The 16,981-nt window shown below is 37.5% G+C and overlaps 1 protein-coding gene across 5 annotated transcripts in view; it reads left to right on the top strand.

Annotated features, from left to right (window-relative positions):
* The window catches only part of CEP112 (centrosomal protein 112), a 462,320-nt gene that overhangs the window by 78,136 nt on the left and 367,203 nt on the right, over window positions 1–16,981 (top strand). For all 5 annotated transcript variants that reach the window (XM_027771158.1, XM_027771157.1, XM_027771156.1 and 2 more), the window contains exons 7-8: window positions 559–606; window positions 861–938. In XM_027771158.1, the coding sequence (XP_027626959.1) occupies window positions 559–606; window positions 861–938 (126 nt within the window). The remainder of the gene's footprint in view (window positions 1–558; window positions 607–860; window positions 939–16,981) is intronic.

Here is a 16,981-nt window from a genome sequence, read left to right as displayed (position 1 = left end):
TTGCTTGGGATCCTTGGAATGTAGGGTATGTTGGCAATAGATAAGCCTGAGAAGGTAGGTATAGGGGGGAGTCTCAATGGAATTCCATATTCTTGCTGCTTTCCTGGAGATAAATTTAAGGATTAATATACCAGATATGTGGGAATTCAGTGATTAAATTTAGACTTGAAGAATGAATAGTTGCATGCTGCTAGGGCCTGGAGGAGTGAACAGGGAGAGGCAGAGAGGTAGAAGAAAACTTATTGTATTCTGGCAATATAAAGCATGTGGGATCCTGGGAGTATACAATGTGAGGTGAAGAGTAATGGAAGATGAGACTGCATTCAGGCAGTAAGATGATCATGAAGGTACACTTATGCATGCAAAGGAGATTATGTTTTGTATTTTATTCATGAGGGGACCACTAAAAATGTATTATACTGCAGCCATTCTAAAATTTGAACTATATATTAATGCTTATAGAACATGTTTTTTGTATACAGCTTTATTCTATATTTTATCAAGTAATAAATAAAACTCCAACATTAATACATTTTTACTTTATTTAAACATTTTCAGATAGAAAATCCTCGGTATCTGAGACAGAAGCCTATTCCAGTTTCTCTGGTAGGTAAGAATTCCATTGGACTTTCTCTAAGGACAGGTATTTTTAAATGACATAATCAATACCTTGTTTTCGGAAAATAATGCAGGGCAACTTTATGAAGCAAAATAGTTTTTATCATTTGGAAGAAAGTAAATCGTTTTTTTTTCTCTTCAATGTTAATATTATTTTGGTGTGGGCTTCATGCAGTTTAGTTTACTTCGGAGTGATAAACCATGCTCAATAAAATATTAAATAATCCATACTCATTCAACAGATGACTCCCAAATTCAGCCTGAGAAAATCCTGCAGTCTTCACGATGATCATTTACTCTCTCGAATGCATGAGAAAGAAGTAAGTATTGAGTTTTTTCTGATGTATCCAGTTGTTAACATCATTTTCACACTGTGTATGAGCTTTCAGGCTCTAGTTGGAATACTACACTATACTAGTGGTAGAAAGAAGTTGTCTTTAGTGCAAATATAAAGTAATGATACAGGGTAGGTGGGGTTTGTCTTTCTATTTTTTTTTTTTTTTTGGAGAGATTTTCACTGTAGGGCGCGTGCGCTCGCCAGACAGACAGAGAGAGACATAGAGACAGAAAGCGAGAAATCACCCCGCAGGGGGGATGGTCACGCCGCAATCCCTTCTCCTCCATTCTCCTCTCGGGATCTTGGGCACGCACACACACGCGCCCGGCGTGAGTTTTAAGCCACCGGGTCCGGGACACGAACTGCGGTCAACTACATGGGAGTCCAGCGACATAGCCATTACGCTAACTGCTGGTTCCCTGTCTATTTTTAATGCCCATCTCCCATCTTGTGTGTTTAAGTTCACTCCTACTGGATAGGACTGTGCTGAGAATTCTATCCTGTCAATTCTTGCTTATCATGGGGTAAAGGGAAACGGCATTTTTTAGAAGTAATGTCTTTGACTTCAGTGACTGCTGCCATATTTTATCTCAATTTACTTGTTCTTTTTGCTCAACATTGCTTTGACTATTTGGGGGCTTTTGTGGAGCCATATAAATTTTAGATTTCACCCCCTATTTTTATGAAAAATGTCTTTGACATTTTTTAATTAAATTTTTTTTCATTAAAAATTTTTTGAATTACATTTAATCACATATATCTTTACAGTATATAACATTTATTTTTCCAGTACAATTACCATGCATATCAGTCAAGACAAAGACATTACTATCCACATCATCAAATAGCTTTTTATTTTTTTCAGATTATTATTATTATTTATTCTCATTATTATTTTTTAAACATTCTATCATTATATATCATTTGGCTTGTAAAGAGGATTTACTCAACATTGAAATACTTCTCAGACCAGTCTAGTTGAGAACATAATATGTGTTTTCATCAACAGGTAATAAACCATTTGTGTGTCCCACAAATGTCATGCCTCTCTATTGGTTCTTGTGCTATTCTTCTCTATATTTTTCCCTACCCCCCTCCCACCATTCCACACTGTCTTCAGCATCTGTAACTATTTTTACTGCTTTTATGCCCTCCAATATTTCAGTCTCTGCCATAGAGTGTGGATAGTTGGTATCTATTAAGTGGATACATATAATATCTTTCCTTCATAGCCTGGCTTGCTTTACTCAGCAATAGATCTTCCATATTCAACCACTTTCTATCAAATACCAGGGGTGTTTTTTTTTTTTTTTTTTTTTTTTTGTGACTAAATAGTATTCCATCAAGTATATGTGTCATACTTTTTCAATCCGTTCATCTGTTTGTATACATTTGGGTGGTTCCATGTCTTAGCAATTATGAATAATGCTGTAATAAACATTGATGTGCAAGCCATTTTCCAACCAAGCATTCTCCTGTCCTTTGGGTAGATACCCAGAAGTAGAATTGTTGCATCAAATGGTAGTTCCATTTGTAGATCTTTGAGGAACCTCCATATTGTTTTCCACAGTAGCTGGACAAATTTACATTCCCACCAACAGTGTAGGAGAGTTCTCCTTTCACCACAACCCTGCCAACACTTAACACTTTTTGTATTTTTAATTGTAGCCGTTCTGACAAGGGTTAGGTGATATCTCACTGTGGTTTGAATCTGCATCTCCCTTATGGTGAGGGATGTTGAGCATTTCCTCATGTGCTTTTTGGCTGTTCATATGTCTTCCTTAGAGAGTTGTTTATTCAACTCATTTTCCCATCTTTAAATTGGGTTAATCATTTTCTTCCAGGTAAGCTGCTTGAGTTCCCTATATATTCTGGTTATCAGTCCCTTATCTGAGGTACATTTAACAAACATTCTCTCTCATTCCGAGGGTTGTTGATTTACACTAATTACAGTGTCCTTTGCTGTGCAGTAACTCCTTAATACCACCTGTCCATGTGAGGGATTATTGCCTGTGTTTGGGATGTGCTATTCCATTGGTCCACCTGTCTGTTTTTGTGCCAATACCAATGCTGTGTCCTGGCCCCAGGGACAAGTCAAACAGGTTCCCTGGGGAAGAGAGTGAGAGATGGGACAAACACATGCACACACACACACACACACACACACACACACACACACAGAGTGGAGACAATACGAGGTGCTGATCAAGTCTTCTTCTTCTTCTTCTTCCATCTTCTGTTTATTGAGGGAAAATGGCGAGTTATATACAGGCTGGTGGGCGTGGACTGGTTGCCCAAAATGCAAATGAGATAGAACAATATGAACCAATAATTGGTGTGGGTGGATCTCTCCTGTTGCCTAGAAACCCAACTGCTTCTGGAGAGAACATTTGGTCACATGATTTCTGAGGATTTGCTCAGTGAGGAAGTGAAACCTAATGGTTTCCAAGATGGTGGATAGCTCAAGATGGCGGATAGCTCAAGATGGCTCCCGTATGCAGTGCCCTCCACAATGCTGTTTTGATTATCACAGCTTTATAGTATATTTTGGGGTCAGGGAGTGATATGCCACCCACTCCACTTTTCTTGCGCAGGATTTTTTGGAATATGAGGTCTTTTATGATTCCAGACAGATTCTGTGATTGTCTTTTCTAGATCTGTGAAGAATCTCTCTGTCATTTTGATTGAAATTACTTTAAATATGTAGATTTATTTGGGTAGAATTGCCATTTTGATTATATTAATTTTTCCAATCCAGGAACATGGGATGTCCTTCCACTTTTTTATGTCATTTTCAATATATTTTTAAAAGATTTTCATAGTTTACTTTGCAAAGGTCTTTGACTTCCTTAGTTAGGTCTATCCCTAGGTATCTTATACATTTGTGGCTATGGTAAAAGGGATTCCTTTCTTCAGCTCTACTTCTTTCAAATTGTTATTTGTATATAGAAGTGCTATAGCTTTTTGGATGTTGATTTTGTATCCTGCCACTTTACTGTATTCATTTATTACTTTGAGAAGTTTTTTCATGGAGACCTTTGCATCTTCTAAGTATACCATCATGTCATATGCAAATAAAGATATTTTGAACTATTCTTCACCTATTTGAATGCCTTTTTTAATATTCTCTTTTCTGATTGCATTGGCCAAGACTTGCAGCACCATATTAAAAAGCAGTGGAGAAAGTGGGCAGTCTTGTCTAGTACCAGTATAATGTTAGCTATAGGCTTTTCATATATGGCTTTTATTGTGTTGAGAAATGCCCCTTCTATACCAGTCTTGCTGAGAGTCTTAATCATGAAGAGATGTTATATTTTTATCAAATGCTTTCTCTGCATCAATTGAAATGATCATATGGTTTTTCTTTCTGTTAATACAGTGCATTATATTTATGGTCTTGTGTATGTTGAACCACCCTTTCATCCCTGGAATAAATCCTTCCTGGTTGTGATGAATAATCTCTTTTATATGTTGTTGGATATGATTTACAAGTATCTTGCTGAAAATTTTTGTGTCTATATTTATCAGAGATACTGGTCTATAGTTTTCCTTTTTTGTCATGTCTTTATCTCTTTTGGGAATGAGCATGATGGAGGCCTCATAAAATAAATTTGGGAGGTTTCCTTCCTTTTGGATCTTTAGAAATAATTTGAGTAGAATGGGAGTTGACTCTTCCTTATAAGTTTTGTAGAATTCGGAAGTGAAGCCATAAAGACTTGGGCTTTTCTTGTCTGGAGGTTATTTATTACTGATTCAATCTCATGACTTGTTATGGGTCTATTCAGGTTTTCTATGTCCTCTTGATTTAATCTTGGTAGATTATATGCATCCAGGAATTTGTCCATCTCTTACATGTTCTCTTGTTTGTTGGCTTATAGTTGCTCGTAGTATCTTCCAATCGTGTTTTGTATATCTAGTGTATCTCTTGTAACGTTGCCTGGTTCATTACATAGTTGATTTATCTGGTTTCTTTCTTTCTTCTTTATCAGTCTAGCTAATGGTGTGTTGATCTTGTTAATATTTTCAAAGAACCAACTTTTGCTTTAATTTATTTTCTGTATAGTGCATTTATTTCATAGTTCATGTAGTATCTTCCAATCGTGTTTTGTATATCTAGTGTATCTCTTGTAACGTTGCCTGGTTCATTACATAGTTGATTTATCTGGTTTCTTTCTTTCTTCTTTATCAGTCTAGCTAATGGTGTGTTGATCTTGTTAATATTTTCAAAGAACCAACTTTTGCTTTAATTTATTTTCTGTATAGTGCATTTATTTCATAGTTCATTTATTTCTGTTTTAATCTTTATGATTTCTTTTCACCTGGCATTTTTTGTTGTTGTTTTTCCAGTTCCCTGTGGCATGATGTTAGGTTGTCTATTTGTCACCTTTCCATCTTTTTCTTATGTGCACTAAATGCTGTGAATTTCCCTCTTATGATTGCTTTTGCTGTGTTCCATAGACTGGAAACTCGTGCACGTATTATCATTTGTATCCATAATTTTTTTGATTTCAGACTTAATTTCTTCGGTGGTTAAGAAGTCATTCAGAAGTAAATTGTTTAGTTTCCATGTGTTTGTGTATTTTTGAGGTTGTTTCTTGAAATTAATATTGAGTTTAATTTCACCATGGTCAGAGAAAATGCTAGGTATAGTTTCTATGCCTTTGAATCTGTAAAAGCTTGATTTGTGTCCTATCATATGATCAATCTTTGAAAAGGTTCCCTGCTGGGGAGAGAAAAATGTGTATTTTGTGATCTTAGGGTGAAAAGTTCTATAGATATCTGTCAAGCCATTTGATTTATAGTATCATTTAGATTCTGAATCTCTCTGCTTAATTTGTTTAGAAGATCTGTCTAAAGGAGATAATGGAGGTGTTGAGAATTATAGAGTTGCACTCAACAATTATAGAGTTGCACCCTATCTCTCTTTTTAGCTCTAGCAGTCTTTCCTTCATGTATTTAGGTGCTCCTGAGTTGGGTGCATAGATATTTGTAAGTGTTGTTTTTTTGCTAAATTAGCCCATTTACTACTATATAATGCCCTTCTTTGTCTCGTCGTACAGTCTTTGTCTAGAAGCATATTTTGTCTGAAATCAGTATCACAACTCTAGCCCTTTTTTTAATTTCCATTTGCATAGAATATCTTTTTCCAGCCTTTCTCTTTTAGTCTATGTATGTCTTTATCCATAAGATACATGTTTTTTAGGCAACAGATAGAGAGTTTCTGGGGGTTTTTTTGTGTTTTTTTTTTTTTTTGTTGTTGTTGTTGTTTGTTTGTTTTTCCATTCAGCCAGTCTGTGTCTCTTGATTCAAGAATTTAATCCAGGGAACCAGCAGTTGGCGTAATGGCTATGTCGCTGGACTCCCACGTAGTTGACCGCGGTTCGTGTCCCGGACCCGGTGGCTTAAAACTCACGCCGGGCGCGTGTGTGTGCGTGCCCAAGATCCCGAGAAGAGAATGGAGGAGAAGGGATTGCGGCGTGACCATCCCCCCTCGGGGGTGATTTCTCGCTTTCTGTCTCTATGTCTCTCTCTGTCTGTCTGGCGAGCACACGCGCCCTACAGTGAAAATCTCTCCAAAAAAAAAAAAAAAGAATTTAATCCATTAACGTTCAGTGTTATTATCTATATTTCTGGATGTGTATCTATCATTAAGTGAGTCATTTTCCTGGTTGCTTTTTGTTCTCTTATAACTGTCCATCTGACTTTTTAGTTTTCCTGGTATAGCACTCCCTTCAGAACCTCTTGAAGAGCTGGTCTGCACTTGATAAATTCTTTCAGGTTTTGTTTATCCTAGAATGTGTTTGTCTTTTTTTTTCCCCCCGATATGAAGAATAATCTTGCTGGGTATAGTATTCTTGGTTGATATTGCTTTTCATTTAACACTTTGGCTGTATTTCCCATTCTTTCCTTGCCTGCATTGTTTCTGACAAGAGGTTTGATGCTAACCTGATGGGATAACCTTTGTAATTAACTTGATGTTTCCCTCTTGCCAATTTTAGTATCTTGTCTTTGCAGTGTTCACCAATCTAGCTATGATGTACCTTGGAGAGGATCTTCTTGGGTTGATTCTATTCGGGGGTCCTATGTATTTCTTGGGTCTGGATATTTGAATGCCTCTCTAGGTTTGGAAAGTTTTCTTTCAGAATTTCATAGAATAAATTATCAATGGCCTGAGTTTGCTGTGGAGGCCTAGAGCCTGGAGCTGAAAGATCTGGTCTAGTGCTGTGATAGGACTCGAGGCTTAGTCAGTGAATATTGGTCTGGAGTCTGGGGCCATAGAGGCTGACCTGGAGCTAGGGTCTATGGGGACTGGCTCGGCGCTAGGATGGACCTGAGACTCAGACTGCTGGGATCTCCTTAGCACTGGGCCCAGTGTCCTGCCTATTACTGGGTTTTACTGAGGCTGGCCAGGCATTGGGGTTTGAGGCAAAGTTTGGTGCTTCTTTTCCTAACCTGTCCCCAAGTGGAGGGCTTTTCCCTCCACACTGTGCTTCCTGGAGTTCAGGAACATGAGACATGGGTGATATAATACTATTCCTCCTGCCCTTTTTGGTGTGTCTTTTCTTTTTCTTTTTTTTTTTTTTAATTTTTTTTTTTTTTGGAGAGATTTTCACTGTAGGGCGTGTGCGCTCGCCAGACAGACAGAGAGAGACATAGAGACAGAAAGCGAGAAATCACCCCCCAGGGGGGATGGTCACGCCGCAATCCCTTCTCCTCCATTCTCCTCTCGGGATCTTGGGCACGCACGCACACGCGCCCAGCGTGAGTTTTAAGCCTCCGGGTCCGGGACACGAACCGCGGTCGACTACGTGGGAGTCCAGCGACATAGCCATCACGCTAACTGCTGGTTCCTCTTTTCTTAATTCTCTGCTACACCCAGGTGCTGTCACCTCTCACCTCATTTCCTGACCTCTTGTGAAGGTGTTTTCACGTATGGGAGGTGGTTCAGCCTGTGGGCCGGAAAGTCCTATTCCACCACTGCCAACGTCAGCCTCAGGGTTCTCTTTCTCATGCAATCCTGTGGTTGAAAGTATCTGTTGAAAGAGAAACAAAATTTTAAAAACCTGTATTGAGATAATAAAATATTTCTTGCATGCAGACCTACCATCTTTTGAGTTCTTGTGTTGAATTTCTTTCTTTCCTCTTTTAAAATGATCTTTAATTATTTAAAAACTATTCTGTCCTTTTGATTTTATTTTATATTAATTCTTAATATTAAGGCTTCATATCATAGAATAATCAAAAGAATGGAAAGGAAGTGGTTGCTTAAAAGGTTTTTTGGGGGAAGGATGACTCATGAAATAGTATCTTTGCTCTCTATGATGACAACTTGGATCAGGAATAAACATTCCAGTGCACCCACATGTGTTTTGAAGGCATAAACATTTAAATCATATACTGCATCAGAGGCTCATTTTTAAATGTGTGTGGCTTTATTTTTTCCCATACACTTATGTTTTTGTTTTTCCTTCTGGCATTGTGGCTTCATTGAGAAGTTTTCATGTAAACATCAACTTATTCTTAAAAATGTATACATTGTGCATTTTTCTAAAATAATCTTTTGTGCTATTATATAGTTGATTCTGACATATTTTGATGAAGATTTTCAATCATGTTATTTTTCCTTTATGAAATAATGTGAGAACTATCTTAGTTTCACCTTTCTTTGAAACTACCATTTCTGATTATAATTTATGTGGATTTTTTTATTGAAGACATTTTGGGAAATAGAGACATGTGTGTGTGTGTGTGTGTGTGTGTGTGTGTGTATAAAGAAGTAAATAAATTCACCTGTAAAGTCAACACCTAGAGAGTTAGCTGATGGTATAGCGGTTAAGGCAGCTGGTTACCCCATGGCTGGTTCAAGTCCCAGACCTGAGGCTTGAAAACCACTCTGGGCATGTGTTTATGTGTGCCCAAAGTCCTAAGAAGAGAATGGAGTAGATGGGATTATCCTGTGACCATCTGCCACCTCCTCTCCCTTGGCGTGCTTTCTCACTTTCCCCCTCTCTCTCTTTCTCTGTCTCTCTGGTAAATACATGCACCCTATAGCAAATTAAAAAATAATAATAAAAGTTGGTCAACACCTAGAAAAGGAAAGTCAGTGGCAAAATAACGTATGGCTTTTATTCTTTTCTTTACTTGCCCTATAAATACATATTTTTTGTTAGACAATTGAGAAGATGTTATATATTGTTTTGTATTTATTGAGTTTTTTCCATATTAAACATTATTCCTGTACATCTATTTTTTTTTTGGAGAGGTTTTCGCTATAGGGTGCATGCGCTCACCAGACAGACAGAGAGAGACATAGAGACAGAAAGCGAGAAATCACCCTCCAGGGGGGATGGTCACACCGCAATCCCTTCTCCATTCTCCTCTTGGGATCTTGGACATGCACGCACACGTGTCCAGCGTGAGTTTTAAGCCACCAGGTCTGGGACGCGAACCATGGTTGACTACGTGGGAGTCCAGTGACATAGCCATTACGCTAACTGCTGGTTCCCCTGTACATCTATTTTTAATGATGGTGTTTCATGTTTTTGAAAAAGCCTGGTTAATTTTACTTATATTTATTGTTGGATATTGGGGTTGTTTACAGTTTTTACTAATATCAATACTTCTCAAAGAATATCCTTATATCTCTTATCTTTGGGCGCTTGCACTTGCCAGAATGACAGAGAGAGACAGAGAGACAGAAAGTGAGAAACCACCCCCCAGGGGGGATGGCCACACCTCAATCCCTTCTCCTCCATTCTCCTCTCGGGATCTTGGGCACACACGCATGCACATGTGCCCACGTGAGGTTTAAGCCACCAGGTCCGAGACTCAAATCACGGTCACCTACATAGGAGTTCAGTGACATAGCCATTATGCTAACTGCTGGTCCTGCATTTCAAAAAAAAAATTTTTTTTGGAGAGATTTTCGCTACAGGGCGTGTGCGCTCGCCAGACAGACAGAGAGAGACATAGAGACAGAAAGCAAGAAATCACCCCCTGGGGGGATGGTCACGCCACAATCCCTTCTTCTCCATTCTCCTCACAGGATCTTGGGCACGCACGCACATGCGCCCGGCGTGGGTTTTAAGCCACCGGGTCTGGGACGCAAACTGCGGTCGATTACGTGGGAGTCCAGCGACATAGCCATTACGCTAACTGCTGGTTCCCCATCTCAAAATTTTTTGACAGGATGGTGAATTGTGTCTTTTATGATACAATTGAAATTATAGATTTTTATAAGTTTAATATGTTAATTTAATTTTTCAGAATAAAAATGAATACTTGGAAGTATATTGAAAATTATGTTACTATACTGTACAAATGAGGAATTTGTCATTCTAAAAAAAGTCAGATGTAATCAGAAGCCATTCAAACCCAAAGGAAAATAGGTCTTTGTAAATACAAAAATAATGACTGTATCTTTAACGTGGAACAAGTATTTTTCTGTAATTTTCTCAGTTCCAGTATAAAATTTTTTAAAAGTTTTTATTTTTAAAGTAGATAATAAGAATCATATTGCTTTATTATTTTCCATGTTTTTCAGAGATATTTTTCTGACTAGGAAAGTTTGTTATGTTAGGAAATGCGTAGTTATCCTTTGGAAAGAGAATCTTATGTCTACCTGCTTTAATCACTTCTATTAAACATTTAACTGTGGACATGAGAATAAATGCTTTTCTGTTTTGAAGTTTGGTGGAGTCTTTCATGTTCACATAAACAACTCTGATGTGTATTGTGCATGATCTCCACTAAAAATCCTTTTGTTGTTGCTGACTAATTGTTTTTAAAACAATAAATAGCATTCTTTTAAGTGAGTTAACTTTATTTTAAAATGAAATATGAACTATTAAACATCTTATCTTTATATTTCTCAACCTCTAATCTTCACATTTTTGGAGATAATCATTGCTAAAAATTGAACATGTAATCATTTTGTCATTTAAAAAAATGCTAGAGAGTGTGTACACTTGCTGTAGAGAGACAGAGATAGAGCGAGAGAGAGAGGGAAACTGAGAAAGCATACCCCAGAGGGATGGCCACTGCAATCTCTTCCCCATTCTCCTTTTAAGATTTTACATGCACATGCACCTGGAGTGTTTTTCAGGCTGGTGGGTCAGAACTTGAACCCCATAATTAGCCATGTGAGAACCAGCTGTTCCAACCACCATGCCACTGGTGGCTTCCCTATTATTTTCTAAGATTTTCTTTTTTTTAGACTTTTGCTATAGGACCAGGTGCATTCACCAGAGAGAGGTAGAGAAAGAGAGAGACACAGGGAATATGAGAAATCAGCCCCTAAATCAGCCTATGCCATTATTCTTTCTCTTCCATTCTCATCTCATCATTTTGGGCATGCACACACATGCACTTGCACCTGACATATTGTTCAAGTCACACGTATCTGACACAATTTTTCAAGTTCAGGAGAGTGGACCATGTGGGATCCAGTGCCTTAACCACCATGCCACCGGCTAGCCCAGAATATTTCATTTATTTATATCAATGAGATCACAGATCATTCTCTACACTGTTTCATTGCTTTTTAAAATTATTTTTAATATGTTATAGGGCACATGTGCTTGTTGGAGAGAGAGACAGCACAAAAAAGAAAGTGAGAAAGTACTCCTCAAGGGAATAGCCATACCCAATCCCTTCTTCTCCATTCTCTTGGGATTTTGGTACACACACACACACACACACACACACACACACAAATGCCCAGCATATTTTCTAAGCCTCTGGGTCCAGGACTCAAAATTACACAGTTGGCCATGTGGGATCCAGGTGCCTTTACCACCACCCCTCTTAGATGACCCTGTTTCATTTCTTTTTGATTGAAATTCTTATTCTGATTATTTTTTCATATTAGAAACATGACCTGTTTTTTTCATAGTTCTGTGTATTTTGTTTTATTTGTATACCTAACTTTATTTTACTAATTAATTAATTTTATTTTATTTATTTATTTATTTATTTATTTATTTATTTATTTTTTTGGAGAGGTTTTTGCTATAGGGCGCGTGCGCTCGCCAGACAGACAGAGAGAGACAGAAAGCGAGAAATCACCCTCCAGGGGGGATGGCCATGTCTCAATCCCTTCTCCTCCATTCTCCTCTTGGGATCTTGGGCACACACGCACATGTGCCCCGTGTGAGTTTAAGCCACTGGGTCCGAGGCTCGAACCGCGGTCGACCTCGTGGGAGTTCAGTGACATAGCCATTACACTAACTGCTGGTCCCTAATTTATTTTTATTTGCCAGAAGGGATGTGCACTCACTGGAGAAAGAGAGACACAGAGATGGGAAAAGCACTGATCCCCAATGGGGCATGGTCATGCCACACTCCTGTTTCCTCCCTCCATTTCTCTATTCTGTTGTGATTTGGGGCACACATGTACATATATCTAATGTTTTTCAGCCATCAGCACTGAGATTTGAAGCACAGTTGGCCATGTGGGATCTGTCTTCCTTAACTGTGAGGCCAAGTGGCCAGTTCTTATTTTATTAATATAGTTTGTTATTGATAGATATTGGCCATTTGGAGTATTTTGCTATAAATGTTTCAAGAATATCCCTCTGCATATCTTTGTGTATTGTATATTTTTTCTTGCAGGACAAATTCTGTGAAATGGAATTGCCAAATCACAAGGTTGTACATTTGAAAGTTTGATTGACATTAACAAATCGTCCTTAAAATGTGGTTATGTGTGCCTAGTGCTGCAAGTATGTGAGAATGTGGGAAGTGTTGGTATAGAATTTCTTTTTGGGGTGATGAAATTTTCTAAAACTAGATTGTGGTGATGGTTAAATAAATACTTTTCTGGGGATATATTTTTGCCATAGAGTGTGAACGTTCTCCAGAGAGACAGAGAGGCAGCAGGTGAGAAATCATTCTCAGGGGAGATGGCCATGTTGTAATCCCTCCATTTTTCTCTCAAGATTTTAGGCACACATATACCCGGTGTGAGTTTCAAGACACCAGGTCTAGCACTCAAACCACGGTCGGCCATGTGGGAGTCCAGCAACATAACCATTCTGCCACCTACTGATTCCTGAATAACTCTTTTTTACAAAAAGCTTTGAATTATAATCTTTAAATGAGTAAATTTTATGATATGTGATTTATACATCAAAAACTTCTAAAAAAAAGATTATGTTGAACTGTCCCTGTAGTGCAATGATTAGGCACTGTGTAGAGGAAGCTGGATCCCATATGGCCAACCATGTTTCAAGTCCTGGCCCCATCTGCTTAAAAAACATACCAGCCATACATGTGTGTGCCTAGGATCCTGATGGTATGGAAAATTGGGGAAAATAGGATTGTGAGGTGACCAGGCCCCATTGGGAGTGCTTTCTCTCCTTCTCACATGCGTGTGCACATACCCTCTAGTATTAACAAGAGAAAAACATGTCCATACTTGCATGAATGCTGCATGAAAATGTCTCTTTTCCTGTTTTGTTTCAATATTGAATTATGAAAGTTTCTTTGACTGAGATGAAAAATAGTAACTCATGTTGATGTTTTCATTTATTTTATTATGAGAATGAACATCTTTTTGTATGTCTGTTATCTTTTTAAATTTTTTACCTTTGTGACCTGCCATTTCTTTTACTTTTCATTATTTTTCTTGAATTGTTTGTCTTCATTGTGATTTCTAAGAGCAATTTATATATTAAAGAATTTTAGATACTTATATATCTTGCAAATATTTTCCTATATGTATTCTGATATTTTTTGTACTAGTTTTTAATGTATAGAGAAATTTTCTTTTGAATAGTTGGGTCTACCATCTATTCTTTATAGTTTCTGACTTTTGTGTAGTGCTTAGGAAAGCCTTATTCTATAAATAATTAACTAGTGTTTTAGTCTGTTTTAAAATTTTATTTTTATAGTTCAAGTCTCAGCTCCATTTCAGAGCTTTGTGCAGTAGGTATTGGTAGTAATCTAGGATATGCAGTTCTTCATGATATTAAATAAAAATTTATGAACTTGAGTTGCTTGTGTTAAAAATTTCAGTAAGCATGGACAGAATTGAGTGATATGAAATTTTATACAGATTCCATGAAGCTATAACTAGAGTATTTAGTCTTTTTGAAATTTTAAAAAGATTTATTTTATTTTTTTATTATACTATTTAATTTTATTTTTTTATTATACTATTTAACTTGCTATAGGGCATGTGTGCTCACCTGAGATATAAGAGAGAGAAAGCAAGCCACCAGATCTGGGACTTGAATCCTGGCTGACAATTTGGGAGTCCAGAACCTTAACAACCATGCCACCTTGCACACCCCAACTTTGTTGAATCTTTTTTTTTTTTTGCTCTAGGGCACATGCATTCCCTGGAAAGACAGAGACAGAGACAAAGAGACAGAAAGCATGAAATTACTTCCCCAGGGAGGATGGCCACGCCACAACCCTTTCTCTTCCATTCTCTCGAGATTTTGGGCATGTATACACACATGCCGGGTATGAGTTTCATGTCGCCAGATCTGGGACTTGAACTGCAGTTGACTATGTGAGAAACCAGAGACATAACCATTATGCCATCTACTAGTCCCAGCTTTGTTGAATTTTTAAGGAATCTTAAAATATTTAGTTATCCTTTAAAAATCAGATTTTATAAAACTCAGCTTTTATTCTAAATATGCAATTAGGTAGAAGATACCTTATATAGTAATTGAATAATTTTTGCAATATAATATGTTTAAGGTTATAGAACTATAGTGGTTTTATTTGGGTGGTTAAAAATGCACAGAAAGAATTTTGAGATTTTTTTTTCAAGTTTTCAATTTATTTTGGGCACTGTGGGAAAACACATGTTCGTGACAGTGATCCTTTATTTTAACCTTAGCCTACATTCACAAACATAGTTGGATTTGTTTGCCTTTGTAATTGCTAACACATTTCCTGTGATATCCACATCACAGAACTGTGTGACACTGAGCATCACCAAGCAGTAGTGATGCTTTTTTTCCCCAGTAATCTGAAAAAAGGTTTCTAACATTAAGACATTGGGAAAACTGTTCTCACTGAGAATGAAAGAAGAGACAACAGAACAAGGAGGGATCAATTTTCAGAGCAACTGTTCATTTCAGAGAACAGATGGTAAAAATTGCTCTTTTTGTGAAATAAAATAGAGAATTTCCTTTGAACTTTATCTCCACCCATATTGAATGTTTCCACCTACTGCCTAAAAAAGGGATGGTACTTCTTTCTTACATGTAATGCCAATTAAACTTTTTATTTCTGTGTGCCTGCTAGTTAAATATAGAAATTAAAGAAATGCAAGGTAAGGAAAACCACAGTTGAGATAACAGGTGGCATGATGGTTGAGGTGCTAGACTTCCACATGATAGACCGTGGTTTGAGTCCTGGACCCAGCAGCTTGAAAGTCATGCCAGGCACATGTGCACGTGTACCCAAAATCCCAAGAGGAAACTGGAAGAGAAGGGATTGTGGGATGGCCATCCCCCCAAGGGATGATTTCTCACTTTCCCTCTTTCTGTCTCTCTCTAAAGAGTGTTTGTGCCCTATGGGAAAAAACAAAACAACAAAACAAAAATAAAAACCTAAAAAAAACACCCAAGAGATAGAGAAATACACAGTTATTGACTATGGGGATAGTAAATGAGAGAACTGGTATTTTAAAATGTTTCTTATGAAATATTGCATTTAATAAATGTAGTAAAAGAATTATACAAAGGAGTTCCTTTGTAAACATCACCCAGGGAATGATTAGATCCTTGCCAGCATCCTGGGAGCCTGTTGTCTGACCTCATCATACCGTCTTTTGTCTTCCTTAAAAGTAGTGACTGTCTTGATTTTTCCAATGATAATTTCCAACCCTTTGTTTTTGAAATTGTTTTTTTTCCCACCAATACCTGAATCTTTAAAAGTGAAAATATTTTCATTTTACCAGGTTTTAAACATCATGTAAATAAAAGTAAACTTTATGTATTTTTTCAGTGTGTCTTGCTTGTTTTTCTCAGTGGTACATTGGAGACATTTGCCCATGTTATGCTATTTAGCTATAAGAGGTTCATCGCCCTCTCTCTCTCCCTCCTCTTTTCTTTCTCTTTCCTTCCTTCCTTCCTTCCTTCCTTCCTTCCTTCCTTTTTTTCCCTTTTTCTTTCTTATCTCTCTCTGTTTCCTTCCTTCTTTCCTTCCTTCTTTCCTTCCTTCTTTCCTTCCTTTCTTCTTCCCTTCCCTTTTCTACTTGTTTCTTTTTTCTCTTCTCTTTTCTTTTCTTTTCTTTTCTTTTCTTTTCTTTTCTTTTCTTTTCTTTTCTTTTCTTCTTTTCTCTTCTCTCCTCTCCTCTCCTCTCCTCTCCTCTCCTCTCCTTTCCTTTCCTTTTCTTTTCTTTTTCCTTTTTCCTTTCTGTCACTAGGTTCGGTTCTTAAACTGCTGTTGGCCATGTTGGAGGTCCAGTGCCTTAACCATCATGCCATCTGTTGGCTGATGCACTACTTTTGATTCTGTGAATCTGCCACAATTTCTATTTTGTTGATGAGTTAGTCTATTTGAATTTTGAGCTTATACAAACAAGAATGCTTTCAACCTTGCACATTTGTATCCTGATACAAATGTGCAAAAATTTTCTTTGGGTAGTGGTGGTTCTCAAAAATTGTTCATGGACTCTGGGATCTCCAAGATTCCTTTTTAAAAAATTATTTATTTCTTCCATTAATGGTAGAGAAAGAAAGAAAAAAAGAGGGGCAAGCACCTCTAACAGGGTCTCATTGCCATGATTCTCCTCCAGCCTTTAGCCAGCCCTGATCACGGGCACACCTGTGCCTGGTGTACTCGCAGCGGGCTCTGTACTTGAATTGGAAACCTACCTATGTTGGTCAGCCTCACAGAGTACCACGTTTTCCCACTGTGTAAATATCTTCCCCCTACAAAGACTCTTTCATGAGGTCAAAATGATTTTTGTAATAATACTACTTACATTTTACTGTGTTGACAATTGCACTGCAGTGGCACCATTTTGTTCTGATAGTCATTATATTCTTTATTGTCACA

This window comes from Tupaia chinensis, unplaced genomic scaffold (genome assembly GCF_000334495.1).
Source record: "Tupaia chinensis unplaced genomic scaffold, TupChi_1.0 Scaffold000187_1, whole genome shotgun sequence".
In the NCBI taxonomy this organism is placed as follows: Eukaryota; Metazoa; Chordata; class Mammalia; order Scandentia; family Tupaiidae; genus Tupaia; species Tupaia belangeri.
Note: the sequence above shows the minus strand (reverse complement) of the source record. Positions and strands in the feature narration are given on the sequence as shown.